The 15066-nt window shown below is 35.0% G+C and overlaps 2 protein-coding genes across 2 annotated transcripts; both read left to right on the forward strand.

The window, feature by feature from the left end:
- Nucleotides 1-8391: 8391 nt before the first annotated feature.
- On the forward strand, nucleotides 8392-8958 carry LOC143562490 (uncharacterized). Its single transcript, XM_077050272.1, has one exon. It carries the CDS (start codon nucleotides 8392-8394, stop codon nucleotides 8956-8958), a length of 567 nt encoding a protein of 188 aa, XP_076906387.1.
- Nucleotides 8959-11457: 2499 nt separating this feature from the next.
- LOC143562491 (putative indole-3-pyruvate monooxygenase YUCCA10) lies at nucleotides 11458-14092 on the forward strand. The gene is made up of 5 exons (XM_077050274.1): nucleotides 11458-11598; nucleotides 11793-11910; nucleotides 12014-12135; nucleotides 12223-12334; nucleotides 13905-14092. The coding sequence occupies exons 1-5, from the start codon at nucleotides 11458-11460 to the stop codon at nucleotides 14090-14092; spliced, it is 681 nt and encodes a 226-aa protein (XP_076906389.1).
- Nucleotides 14093-15066: the final 974 nt, after the last annotated feature.

Raw genomic sequence — 15066 nt, forward strand, 5'->3', positions numbered from 1 at the left:
AGTCTAGGGGTTCTTGTTTGCAGGGGCTTGTTGGGCTTATGATTGGGCTAAGACATAATTTTGGCAGTTGGGTTTTCTCTTGTTGTTGCGGTAGTGGGATAAGTTGTTGTGGTTGTTGTGCTTGGAGGATTCGGCCTTAGAGGATTCGGGCTTGGATTCTTTAGTGGGCTCGGGTGTGGGCTTATCATTGGGTTTCTTGGAACTCTTTCACGTCAAGGTCTCGGCCTTAACGTGGTTCTCGGTGAGGGTTCCGACTAGAGTAATGTATCATGAAGAACTTTAAGGTCAAGGCTCAGAACGGAATCTCATATTTGCATAGGCAAACCCGAGATGTACTTAACGATGGCCCTCTCTAAAGGAGTGACCATATGCCGGATGAGAAGGCTCAATTCATGGAACCGATTATTGTAAGTGGTATTATCTCCACCTTCTTTCTTTAAGCTCCAAAACTCGTCTTCTAACTTACGGGGCTCATATTTTGGGCGGAACCTTTCTAACATGAGCTTTTTGAGGTTGTCCCACGGAAAAGCCATGGAAACCTTAGCCCCAAAAGCGTAATTTTTACCATTCGACCAAGTGAGGGAACTCAATTTGAATACGCTTGAGGTGTGGGGGGTCTTTTTGTCTTCCGGACACGCACAATGTAGAAACATACTTTCCATGTGTTCGAATCATTGGAGGAGGGTCGGGTCCAACGTAATCGGTTGGGTTAGCACTAGTGAATTGCTTGAAGGAGAAACAGTTGGGTTTGGACTAACGGGGGTGGCAACAACATTCACAGTTTGGAGCGTAGAGATGATTATTGGGAGGGCTTCCACGATTTACTTAGCGATGCGAGATGACATACTACGGCTAGAGTTGTCGGTACGATGGTTACGGTTGATGAGGTGGGAAGTCATACTGCAATGATAAAACATTTATGAGACTCGGGTAATTGTTGTAGATATATAAGTTTTCATAAATTGATACTTGTGAATTTTATTAACAATTTGAGGCTGAGATTGATAATATCACTTATGAATCTTGATTGTATAACTTACAATGAGATATATGGATTCATTTGTTGGTTAGGGCTTCAAGAACCACTATGGGTCCTTCCAACAATATGAAAAATATCGAACACCAAATAAACAAAATCAATTAAAATTGAATTGAGGGGTGTCGAGGTACATGGTTGATGTAATCCAGGAACCACCCCATATTTACATACTTCATCCATTTATTCAACTAAAACACAATACGGAAAAACCGATTTTAGCCGCGAACCACCGTGAATTCGGTTATAAATTAAAGGTGTGATCGTCACATGACCACGTTTAATAAAATGAGGGCAATATATTCGTGAACGTTTGGTGTGATATACTTTGGCTTAATTAGCTTCACACCCTCACCGAACACTCTAAGAAGGCAGGCGGGTCTCGCGGTTGATTGAGATTTATGTGCATTACACTTCCTTAGGCTTGCAAGCCTTGGTGTTAAGGGTTCGGTGAACAAGTGTGCCCCTTATAGTTAATACATATATGTCACACGAATCATCCGCAAGGAGAGTAGTAAAAAGGTGGGATTTTTTAAAGAAACTCCCAATTAAAAAATCGTACTAGATTTTTGAAAATAATTTTGAGAGTGAAGCACAGCCTCAGAATAAGTGTGTGCTTTTGTGTACAATTGTATATGATAAACAATTTAAACATGCTAAGCTGTGTAAAAAATAATTTAAATAAATAGGGTGCACGCATAGGGACCCTAAGCGTGCTATTAGGTCACTACATCTAACCACTTATCTTATAGCCTTTGGCTATGATTCCAATCTGTCACACCCCAACATACGGCGGAACATACTGGGGCGCGACAATATTGTATCGCAGCTCTAAAGACACTAAATACAATACGAGTGTCAATAACTAAATTATTTATTTCATGTACTGTCAAGTACACAAAAACATAATATAGTCTTAACGAAAATAACATCACAAATTAAGCAATTGAAATAAAATTCATCTTTATTCGCCATGCAACCTACGGTATCAATCTATTCTTTAACTTCTTTCTTCATCCCAAAAAGCTACCGGTGCCATGCGTGAAAATATTTATATTTTTCAACATAAAGTTGAGCAAGTATCACGGTATTTGTATATACATAATAAAAAGACAATTCCTTACGATAAACATAAACTACTACAACTAGCATAAACAATAACATAAACATGTCATTTCTCTCGTCCCAAACGGGTCGAGTTACTCCGGCGGCGTATGATCATATTAATGAAGATGAGGATGAGTATGAGATACCAACAACCATAACTCAAAAATAAACACATTATCACATTCATATGTATCAACTAATTGAGTAATTGGATATCTATGCAAATAGTAGAATTGCAGTGAAAACTCAAATATATTAAATTTTTAAATGCATAACACCCCCAAAATATAAAAACGGTAAAAAGGAGAATGTGAATTACTTACCTTATAGAGTGGAAATAGTGATGATACTATGATAAAATTTAAGATTAAAGTGACTGAGCTCCTCAGGATACGTCGACAAGCGATCCTAATTTGTTAAAGGTAAAATTTAATTATAATGAAATAAGTATAACAACATGACTATGCCGAGTTTTATGTTTCGATCGGGTTAAGTAATATTTTAAAGTTATTATTATTATTATTATTATTATTATTATTATTATTATGGGTTTTGTTTTTTAAATAATTAAAATAAATATTAATTGTTGATAAATATAATGATATATATTAACAATAATTCTATTTGAACATCAAATAGTTTGCTTCGTTAAGCGAGTGAAAAGAATATAACTTTAATCTTAGTTAGTATTTAGACATATATATATATATATATATATATATATATATATATTATGAAAGACAAGTTCAAAAAGATGAGAAAACAAAAGGGCGGGGGTTCGGTTTTGCAAATAAAATATATATTTATTTATTTATTTAAGGTTTTATGCATGTATTATTAAAAAAATGGAATTAAAAGTTTATTAAAGAAATAAAAACTCAAAACCGGGCATGAAGGACTTGAACCCGAGCCCCATGCCGGTTCAAGGAGTTATGACAAATGCATCTGCCACTAGGGTAGGCGTCTAACATGTGGAAATGGTGGAAACATGAATATATAAGCATACCCAGTTCATGTTCTTTTCTAAACATGACCCCTGGGATTTGAAATCAATATAATTGATTGTTGTTGATTAAAATTAGTTTAGGGTTATTGTTAATAGATTAAAAACGACCATAATACAAGTTTTAATTACCAGAATCAGTCACGAATTGAGGGTTAATTGCGGATTAGGTTTCACCTAGAGCTTGAGATCGTTAGGGTTCTTGACAACTTCGCTTGCTGCAATTAGGTTCGGGGTTGGGTTGCGCTGATGAGGGGATGATGTGGTTGCATTTAATTGTGTTATGAGTGTGTTTAAATGTAACGCCCCGGTTTGCCCTACTTTAGCATTGGATTTACTCATAAACACAATTCTAAATATTCTAAATATCATAGTAAATTAAAACTTTTTGCGGAATAACAAAGAGTCAACCATACATTATATAAGTCATAATATTTAACCAATATAAAACATGTTTTTAAGTTCAAACATCATAAATTTAAGTCTTCAGATGTCAGCTTCTTTATTCTTCTTCCATGTGTCCCTTCTCAAGCCAGCTGTCTCATCTACTCACTTGTGTATATACTAAAAGTCAGCTACACTGAGTGAGTTCTAGATAATTAGGCAGCATACAAACGTTTACATACTTATATAAATACTTAACCTGTTTACCTTGCTTTCATACATACGTTCATACATTCATTCTTTCATACTTTCTTTAACTTACATAATACATACCTAACTATCCTTACGTTTTAAAGAGCATTTCGCCCTATAACCTTCGCAGATTTAGGGTCTGTAACCCTTCAACCTTCGCAGATATTATTAGGGTCTGCAGCCCTTCAACCTTTTCATATATTATTAGGGTCTGCAACCCCTCAATCTTCGCAGATATCAATATTGTAAAAGTAGGTTTACAAGGCTGAGTACTCGCTACAAGGTGTGTTGCCGAGGCGAGTTACTGTAACTCCGCCTGGTTATTAAAAAATCGATCAAAGTTGGTCAACCTCAGCCAGAATCACATCTAGTCAGTGACTTCGGCCGATTTTGACTTAAAAAAGTAGAACATTATTCGTACTTCTATAATATTAAAAAACAAATATCATTTTCTTAATTAATAATTAGAAATTTTTAGAATAATTTATTATTTAAGAATGCATTTCTCTTATTTGTGTTGAGATTCACCTATTTTGTTATAAATATTAGTAAACTTATGATATTTGACATATAGATAATATCCAAAAATTAATTTTCTTTATATTTACTGTGTCCGAGTACTCTCCAAGTACTCCCCGGGTACTCCGAGTACACCCAACTCCCTAGTCAGCCGCCTAGGGTCCGCCTAACGACTTTTGCAACATTGGCATATATTATTAGGGTCTGCAACCATTTAACCTTCGCAGATATTATTAGGTTCTGCAACCATTTAACCTCCGCATATATTATTAGGGTCTGCAACCTTTCATAACCATACAACCATATATACATTTAGACATATATATTCCTATACGTCTAAACATATACCCAAAATCATTTCCATATCAATCATATTTCATCATTAAACATACATAGAGCACACACCTTCCACTGAAGGTAAGTGTATTAACTAATCACATTGAGTATGCACACAGCTCCGAAAACATAACAAGAAAATGAACCTAGAAACTCACCTGGGTCATGTTTCTTTCTGAATTGATTGCTACACATTTCTTCAGCTGAGCACAGCTAACTATATAACGGATATAGGTTCTAGTTAACTATTAAGTCTTACTATTCGAGTCGTCAAGCTAATATGGTTTAAGGCCAAATGAATCCAATCGGATAGGCCAAGCGAATAGAATCAAATTTAGCGAGCGAATCTAATCGAGTATTCAAACGAATCGAATTGTATATTCAAACGAATCGAATCAAATATTCAAATGAATCGAATCGAATCGAATATTCAAACGAATCGAATCCCATTTTCAAACGAATCGAATCCAATTTTTAAACGAATCGAATCGCATATTTCAAACAAATCGAATCCTATTTTTCAAACGAATCGAATCGCATTTTACAAACGAATCGAATCCCACCTCATAACTCTTATATCACTAAGTTTGTAACTTTTCCTACATGTTAGAGTCCGATTTACTATCATACCAAGTTTTATGCAAAAATGACTTCGTTTACCCGTCCTTTTCACTAACCGAACACTACTTGTTTTACCCAAAACGAACCAACTAACCCTTTTATTCATAAGTTCATTACTTTATCAAAATCATGACCCGTTCTATCTTTTTACAAATTTTCATGCAAATCCGTACACGAAAACTAAACCTTTTTAACAAAAACGAACATTTGAGGTTTGTATCTGAAAGCACTCGAGAAGACCAAAAGTATATCAAAAGAACTCGGATTTGAGTGATTCAAGCGGCCACGGAACCTTCTCACCATGATCTACGAACCTATAAGATCACCGTCATTGAAAAACGTCGTTAAAGTCGCCAGAAAACCCAAACAGTCGCCGGAAAAAACTCTATATTTCGTTGTTATTGTTTCCTAGATAAAATATAAACTTCCGGACCTCTAATCGAAGATCCGACTACTAGAAATCTTCATTTATCTTGTATGAACAGTCGGTAAAATTTGAGACCAATTTGATGGTTAGATATTCGAGAATCATCGGGTCTTTGTGGGTTGCTCTCTAAAAACGTGAATTTTATAAAGAATGAGTTTGGGGGCTATGATGGTTATAAATGAGATGGTGACTACATTTATAGAAAGAGTGAAGGGTTTTATGTTTAAGTTTTCATCTAATGACACTTAACACCTTCATACTTTAGATAATTACATTTATCATTTATACTTCATTTAAACCCCGATTCATTTAAAATATCAAACGAAATTTGGGATGTTACACTAAATAGCATAAAAGGATGGGTTAGCCGCGTTTAACCTTAAAACGAATTAGCTGTCAAATCATTAATATTTGCTACAATTAAAACGTCGGTTTGATGCGTTTTTGGTAACTAAATGATCTTATGTGATAAATTTCGTTTAAAATGGCCAAGAATTGAGGAACAAGAAAGATAAAGGAAGGTTTGTGTGTGTGTGTGTGTGTCGGCTTGGTGGTGAGAAGAAAGATGAGGGAAAACATATTTTTTTGGGTAATTTTGCACTTTGGTTCCTACTCTTTAAATGTGGATGCAATATGAGATAAATTGTTAGTTATGGGTCATTTTAGCAATATACCCATAGATAATTACCAAATTAATAAATATACTAATAAATGCGGGATTTATTGATAACTTATCCGAATACGAAACCTGGGTCGGGTAAATGCTACAAATACAAGAAAAACAAAAACCTGAAATGCTACGGGAACCAAGATATTTAAGTTTCAAAACTTTATAATTGAGCTTGGGACACCAAAACTGAAGCATTTACAACTGGAAGAAAGAACGGAAAAAAACATGCATTGGCCAATTAATCAAACTTAACCGAACTAATCAATGACCGATGGTTAACCGACCTTAATTAGGTTCTGCCGACCATTTGGTAATGGTTACGGTAAAGCAATCTACCATAACCGAAGCTCATTAAGGCTATGGCTAAGCCTTAATAACCAACCCGACTTTGCACACCTCTCAATCTCAATAGCGTGTAAAATGGTGTCCCATCCCAAGAGGTAGATATGGTACAATGCCGATCTCTTTCTTAGCATTCACCTTCTTCCTTCACAGACCGGTCGTCGACTCTAAACTGTCATCTTCTCTTCCCTTTATCTCCTACGTCCATAATTCTCTTAATTAATGCCAGAGTTTTTGACAGTCAATGTGCTTTATGGTAATGTTCACGAAGAAGTTCCTTAATTGGTTATCCATCCAACTATCGATAGTGCCATGGGGTATACTCTAACCCCTTTTAACTCCACATAAACACTACATCACTCATTTTTTTGCTCTTTCACTCCATCTCACGCAAAGAAAATGGTTTAATTCATTTAACTCCATCTCACTCTTATTAATTGTTAATTTACTATATTGTTCATTGTCTTTTAATCCGTGAAAAGCATAATTCATGGCCCTTTTTAACAAATTTAACACAAGGGAGTTGTGATTTAATGTATCTTTAAAGTGTCATATCATCTTAATTTATGTTGCGCGTTTGAGTTACTTAGGGGTGTTCAAAAAATTCAGATATCCGAATCCCAAATATCCAAATTTTTCGATTCAAATTCATATTCGGATAGTAATTTTTAAGATTTTCGGATATCCGAAATATCTGAAAATTAAATCAGTTCCTATTTTAATTGTTTGTTATATTTATTATCACTTTTGCAAACCCTACCCATTATCACTTTTGCTAAGTATAAGCCTCACTAAATCAATTATCTATGCTCCCCCTCCCCTAAGCTTTTCCGACCCCCCCCCCCCCAAATTTTTGGTGTGGTGGGCAACAACCAGGCCACCACACCAAAAATTGAACGAACCCACAACACCACCAAACATAGAACCAACTGCATGCCACAACATATCTGGACCTATCACTATCACCACGAAACCCTAAAGTAGTCATCACATATCCATTATCACCTCACAGCATCATTTACCAGATAAACGTAGATCTATGGCTTGATCTTCATCTGAAATGGACATTGAGAGGGAGATGATGGAGTGACGGTGAGTGGTGGATGCTGGTAGTTCGTGGCCTACACTAGTTTGTGCCCGGTGGTGGTTTATGGCATAACGGTGGACCTGTGGATACTTGTTACATTCATCACAAGATTCGAAATATACACTGATGTATAACTAAGCAAACATATTAGATTTATTTTAAATTAAAAGACATTGAATTTTCTCTTTTTTCAGATTTTCGAATATTTATTTCACAGTCCGAACGGATATCCAAAATTTCGAATATATAAACTTCGAATATCCAAAATTTCATATACGGATTAGAATAGTGAAATCTACTATCCGAAATTGTTAGATATCCAAAACTCCTGAATATCCGACTTTAAACACCTTTACCCTTATTCATTATGATATTATCAACTACCTATGTTATTTAACAAAATTAAATTGCATTTAATAATGTAATAATTTGAAACTTTAAGAAGCCATTAAAAACATTTTAATCCGGTGGGTGGAGATGTCCCCTTTAATCTCTGTCAACTTTCTCAATAAACACTTAATCCCCGTGCCAATGAAGCTGCAACAAAGGAGTTGTTAAACTAATTACTTCAACTCCAAACACACAAACACACACACTCAAATCAATCATGAGTGTTGGTAAACTCGCCACGGCTCTTTCAATAATATTCGTGGTATCCGTCGTAGCACTCGTTGGCGAACTCCTCTACGTCCTCTGGCGCCACCGCTCCTTCCGCCATCACTCCACCCCAAATCCTCATACCCACAGCCACCATGAAAACCCTAATTCCTCCATCACCGAAGCTGCGATATCAAAGGAGTTGTTATACTTCTTCTGCTTGAAACCCCATCAAGAACTTGATCCCACAGGAACACCTAACAAGGACAAAGATCATGAGTCGTCATCGAACGACCAGGAGCTTGATGTTTTTAAGCTCTTAGATGCAAAAGGACCGGCTAGGTTTCTTTGTACTATTAAGGAAGAAGATAAAGAAGAAGTGGAGTCAAAGCCTGATGTTGACTGTTCAAATAATCAGATTACTGAAAGTGTATGCTTGGCAGTTAACCGAGATGATGGGATTACAAAGATGGTGTTCTCTACGCCGTGTGATTCACCGGTGTTCTTTACACCGGCAGGATCACCGTCACGAGAGTTTATGGAGTCGGAGTTTGTTGTCTCGGTTTATGAAAGATGATATTATGATATTAAACTTGTGGAGAAGATAGTTCAGCCACTTGATGCTAAACAACTGAAGTATTTCAAGTTGTATTATTAAAGTGTATGTAATGATATGAATATTATTAATCGTTATGCTATTTTATGCTGTTACTTTATGCTATTTACTTTGTTTGTCTTGCTAGTTGAAGTTCAAATTGTAAAATCAAGTCGAGGGTTTACATTCGTTAGGGCTTTTGGAACGTATCAGTTGTTTAGACTTTTGATTCAAGTTAAAGAAATTTTGTAAAGTAATTAACAGTTTAGGTGGATTCTTATCATGTCCCACCATACAGGACAAACCCGAAACCGGGTTTATAAGTAAGAGATCGAAGGGTTTACTTCTTTTCTCATAGAAAGTGATATAAGGTTTAACAAAAGTTCAAACGCACGGCTGAAGTGACAGTGGGAATGAGAATTCGACATAATGTGCCATGCGACTGCCTAGACTTTAGACTCCCTACATTAAACGAACAATTGTGATGATTGTAAACATACTTCTCGAACAGGCATGAGGGTTCAGTTAATCAAGACCGTTCAGTAGAGTATGAACAATCGCAGTCAATTATTATAATAGTTTCGAATGGTGTTAAGCCAAACTACATCAAAAGGTGTTACAATAATAAAAAAACCGAAGAAAGATAATCAAGATGCAAACTCCAAATGATTTCAATGTTATTTGCGAACAAAAATGATTACATTACAAGAGTTAGAAATGCAGTTTAACATTTATATGCTTTGTACATTCATGGAACACTTGATTTCGGGAGAATTGAACTGCTCCTTGACTGTCACATGTTGTCATTTAACTGGACTTCGGATAGAGGTTAGTCTACAGGATTAAAAGCGAGATAACTTTCAAAGATAGTCAATGAAAGTCATTCTTTTAAGGGACATTGTTCATAATTTGCATTTGTTTAAAAGACAAAATTCGTAATTTAATTCTATGTTATTCCTATCTATATAGATGAAGAGAAGAACCAAATATTATTAGGGGCAACTCCTCTTGTTATGACCTATATTTAACGACACATTGTTTTGTCTCAAACCTGTTAACTTTAATTGGTTATTGGAATTTTTTTTTTAAAATGGTGCTTGTTTCAAAAAATTAATCACAAGGGGTGTTGGGTATGGTTTTTAATCACAAGAAGGGTTTTTGGAGTTAGTATTGGCGAATAAGGAAACAATAGGGATGTAGGAGAGATCAGATTGCAAATCACTTATTCGCCACTAGCAATTGCAATTTAAGTCTTATTCGCCATTAGCAATGTCAATTTAACTCTTATTCGTCACTACCAATGACAATTAACTCTTATTCGCCACTATCAATGTCAATTAACTTTTACTCTGACATAAAGCTTTTTATTCTCTTGTTACTCTCTTATTCGCCAATACTAACCCCAAAAACCCCTCTTTTGATTAAAAATAATACCCAACACCCCTTGTGATCAAATGTTTGAAACTAGCTCCACTTCTAAAAAAAATTCTGGTTATTGGAGTTGTAAGTAGAAAAATACACTCTTTTTTTTTAATTTGCATGATCGTCTTTAAAATAAGTTGAGAATTAAAATGCTTCCTTATAAGTTACACCTTTCTTGCACAGTGCATACTTTGGTGAATCACAAATCAAATGTAAAATTTCTGAATTTTAATGTAACATGCCTTAATCAGCATAGTATGAACAAATTCAGTGTGAGGAAACAAATTAATTCAAAGTTAAATTACGAAAAATACATATATGATCATGATCACTTGATTAGCACAATATGAACACACGGATTTTAGTAAAAAGCATAAGTTCTCAAAGTTTGTTCCCAATAAAGATGGAACAATTTAGTGAGTGATAACTAATAGTATTTTGAATTTTTAGCGTGAAAACATCATATGGTTAAAGAAAAATTTAAATGGGTTTTGTATTTCCTATATAAAGGATGTATGTGCGACATAGTACATCTATAACCCAATAATTTGTGATTAAAAAAACATATCAAAGAGCTTAAAGAAAAATGAAGCAAGAAACTATGGTTGTAATAGTGGGAGCAGCACATGCCGGTATTGCAACATCAACGTGCCTCAATCTTCTTTCTATCCCAAATATTGTTCTTGAAAAAGAGGATTGTTATGCATCTTTATGGCAGAAAAAAGCTTATGATCGTTTGAAGCTTCACTTAGCCAAAAACTTTTGTGAACTCCCTCATATGGCATTTCCTCTATCCACACCCACATTTGTACCCAAAAATATGTTTGTTCAATACTTGAAAAACTATGTTTATCATTTCTAGGTAGACCCATTGTACTAGCGTAGTGTCAAGAGTGCATGGTATGATAGGATTGCGCGAAAATGGATTATTACCGCCAAAAATAGGGTTTGGGTTTGGTCGACGAGTATGTAGGTGAGTTTCTTGTGGTGGCAACCGGTGAAAACAGCGAAGGCTTTATTCCTAACATTTATGGTTTAGACAACTTCAAAGGGCTAGTCATGCACTCTAGTGAGTACGAAAATGGAAAGAAATTTGGAGACGAAAAAGTGCTTGTTGTTGGTGCTGGAAATTCTGGCATGGAAATTGCATACGCTTTGTGCAACTGGGGTGCTCAAGCATCAATTGTTATTCATAGCCCGGTAAGCACATTAACGCTCTCCCGCGTAATGTTTGAATTTGAACTAGTGCATTAACATAATAAAGTTGTATTTGGTATCTTCAAACATTCAATTTTTGTTTATTGTAATTGATACATGTGCTTATCAAGGAGTTAGTGCAACTGAGAATGTATTTATTAAAATATATTCGGTGAACTTTCATAATGTTATGCAAGTTGTTCTATGGAGATCTTGGCAACTATGGAACAGAAAGGCTGTGTAAAGGGTCATTTTGGCTTAAAAAAGAAACTAGATGGTCCCCTTTTATTGACATTGAGACCATTTGGTCTCAAAGTTTAAAACATGAGAGATTGAGGTGAACATCATGTTTATCTTTAAACACCAAACAAGAATTGAATGACGATTAACAAGTCTTTTTTTTTTTTTGTCAATAAAGTTATGCTGGAAATTAAAGATATAAAAGATGATCATATCAAATTTATAAATGGTCAAGAGAGACAATTTGATGCCATTGTGTTGGCTATTGGCTTTAAAAGCACCGTCCACAAATGGCTTAAGGTAACGAAAAAGTTACCACATTTTGTCATACGCTAACATCTTGTTTATTTCATCTTTTAATCAAATTTTTTTTATTTATTTAACTAGGATGATGGAGGACACTTTAACGAGAAAGGAATGCCAAAACTTAAAAGTTTGAACCATTGGAAAGGAAAACGTGGTCTTTACTGTGTTGGATTTGCGAGTGTCGGATTATTTGGTATCTCAAATGACGCCAAGGACGTACATTGCTACTTGATATTTTCCAATTTTTTCGTCGAGCTAATTAAGCACGTATCAAGAAAACGTGGGGTGTGAATGTTGTTGTGTACTATATGTTATATGTACCAATTTAATGAATTTCCAATCCAAATAATTATTTCTTCTTAATTACGCCTTTAAATCGTTACATATTTTGAAATTTTGAGTGGACAATAAACCTATTACCATGTTTACATATGCGGATCTCATCACTTTGGTTGAATACCCTTTAAGCTAATTTTTATTTGAATGAATGATAATTTATATTAGGGACAAATAACATGAAAGTTCGTTTAAGAATTCTTAATTGGTAAGAGATACATGGAAAAGTAAGGTGATATACATATGAGGAGATGTCATAGATGAGACCTTCACTAGTGATATGAGATGAACTTCACCGCATTGTGGCGAAGACACATGGGAAATGCCTAGGGCAACAAATAGCATTATTTTTTACGTTGTTTCATATTGAAAGAATAATATGGCAATTTTGAACGAACCCAATTATTTTTAACGGCCGAAAAAGAAAAGAAAAGAAAAGGAATTGAACTCATTTACTAAACAAAATTTTTTTCGTAAAGTTTACCTAAATAAAAAGCCTTTTACTATTTAATTTTAATCAATTAAACAATTACAGTAAGATCAGTATATAGCAGTGATATTTATCGCCGCTAATACTGTTGTCACCGGTAATGCGCAATGTGTCGTCACTAATGCCTCGCCAGAGACGGATTTCCATATTTTTAATTGCACAACAAAACACAATTAATGTATTAATCATAGTGAACTCGAAAATGAAATAAAACACGATTAATTTCTCATTAAAACTGTATGAATTCTACAAACACGAGATATAAACGAGTGGCTGGAGCTTAAACAAACACTACATAACTTCTACATATAATTACACAAGATAAAACGAGTGTTTGGAGCTTTCTTACGCTGGCCAAAGTAGATCCAAGAAGACGGGGTGGTGGTTGACGATGGCAGAGCATGAGCTTTCATACAGTGATGACTGGTGGTTGATAATGAGCAATTGGTGGCTGCCAAGAACAAGGGTGGTGGTTGATGGTGGTTGGTGGGCAGTGGTCTGTGGGGTGGTGAGGGTGTTTGAGGGGATGAATAAAATGGAGCGTTTGAGGAGTATGAAGAAGGGTCGGAGCAAATCCAAACCCGTGGATCACATTTTTATCAAGGGTTAGAAGCAGCCTCAAGAGTAGGACACGGATAGCGACGATGTTGTTGCCGATGTTTCATGTCATCGCTGCTATCAGCGTCGCCACTACTAATACTCCAATTTCATGTAGTGTTGGTATCATTTTGAATTTTAAAAAAAGGTGAATTATAATATAATTTTATGTAACACCCCGAAAATATTATATGTTATTAAACGTGAACGTATACGTAAACTAGGTGTCATTTGACCAGGCCCGGCTCAAGAGGAGGGCATGGAGGGTTCAGGCCCCAGGCCCACTCCCCTTTTAGGGCCCATGAATTTTTAAAACTTTTTTATATATGTATATATTCAGGCCCATATCCAACATCTTTAACATACACACAAAGTAGCGTAGCAGGCCCAGGGTTTGATATTGAGCGTAACAGCGAGTCGGACGACAGTTCGACCATCGGACTTCCAAACGGCGAACACCGTAAGACATCCGGACAATCCGGCGGGCGGCTATCGACTGACGAGAGTTTGGCAGTAGGTGTTTTTTAACGATCGGCGACTACTATATACAGGTTATTAAGTTGTTAACGTACATCACTAATTTACTAAATAATACCAAAGCAGCAGACGTCAAGCTATGTCAGGCCTTTCTTAACTTTTATCTAAGTTTAGTTGTTAATTTCTTATTTGTTGACTTTTATTTTAAGTTTTATTATTAAATAATTTCATATTTTTTTATACATGATTTTGTGATAGAATGATACTTAACTTATTATGTTAATATTTGTTTGTTTAGAGATTATACTTCCTAACTTTAAACACTTATCCGGTTTAAGAAACACATAAATCTAGAAGTATGCGAAGATACATTCATTTTTTCCAAAAGCAATCTCAAAGTTTTAATATTAAAGAAAAAGATGTACATGCTTCTAAAAATGCTAAAAGAAAATCGCGATTCGTTTAGGCGTTTTAGTTATATCATTTTGCTAAAAACAACTTTTGTTTTGTTATTATTATTATTATTATTATTATTATTATTATTATTATTATTATCACATTTGTCTAAATTTTATAAGAATATTTAAAGTTGTATATTAGGGCCTTTTGTTTTTCATGTCCCAGGCATTGGTATTTTTTTGTATTTTCGGAGACGGCCCTGCACAAATAGTGACAACTAAGAATTTAACTTGATTAACTAGATTAAAGTGTAATGACGTCTTTCAAATAACTAACTAAAGTGCAATGGCTAATTGTGTACATGAGCAAACTAGAACTTATAAAATATAAAATTTCGGGGGGAAATACGTACATGAGTGTGTGTGTATGTGTGTGTCAATCATTAGGAAGAAAAGAGGGGAAAGCCCTTGCTGAGCTAATTCCCCAAATTGATAGGCTAATTATTAACAAAACCCTTGCACGTGGGTAAATTGGTGATCATTTCAACTTGGTGATCATAAGGTATGCCTTGAAATCATATTTGATTGATGATAGTAGTGAAAATTTACAAGTAGAATACTTGAAAT

The sequence above is a fragment of the Bidens hawaiensis genome, unplaced genomic scaffold (assembly GCF_021521415.1).
Source record: "Bidens hawaiensis isolate Kalapana, Puna unplaced genomic scaffold, B.hawaiensis_p1.1 tig00021024_1, whole genome shotgun sequence".
Classification (NCBI taxonomy): domain Eukaryota; kingdom Viridiplantae; phylum Streptophyta; class Magnoliopsida; order Asterales; family Asteraceae; genus Bidens; species Bidens hawaiensis.

Excerpts from the sequence above, each read along its gene's own strand:
- LOC143562491 (XM_077050274.1), top strand. The coding sequence starts at position 11,458 with ATGCACTCTAGTGAGTACGAAAATGGAAAGAAATTTGGAGACGAAAAA. Across the intron at positions 11,911-12,013 it reads TGAGACCATTTGGTCTCAAA|TTATGCTGGAAATTAAAGAT; the intron begins GTTTAAAACATG and ends TTGTCAATAAAG. Across the intron at positions 12,335-13,904 it reads TGCGAGTGTCGGATTATTTG|GCCCATATCCAACATCTTTA; the intron begins GTATCTCAAATG and ends GTATATATTCAG.
- LOC143562490 (XM_077050272.1), top strand. The coding sequence starts at position 8,392 with ATGAGTGTTGGTAAACTCGCCACGGCTCTTTCAATAATATTCGTGGTA.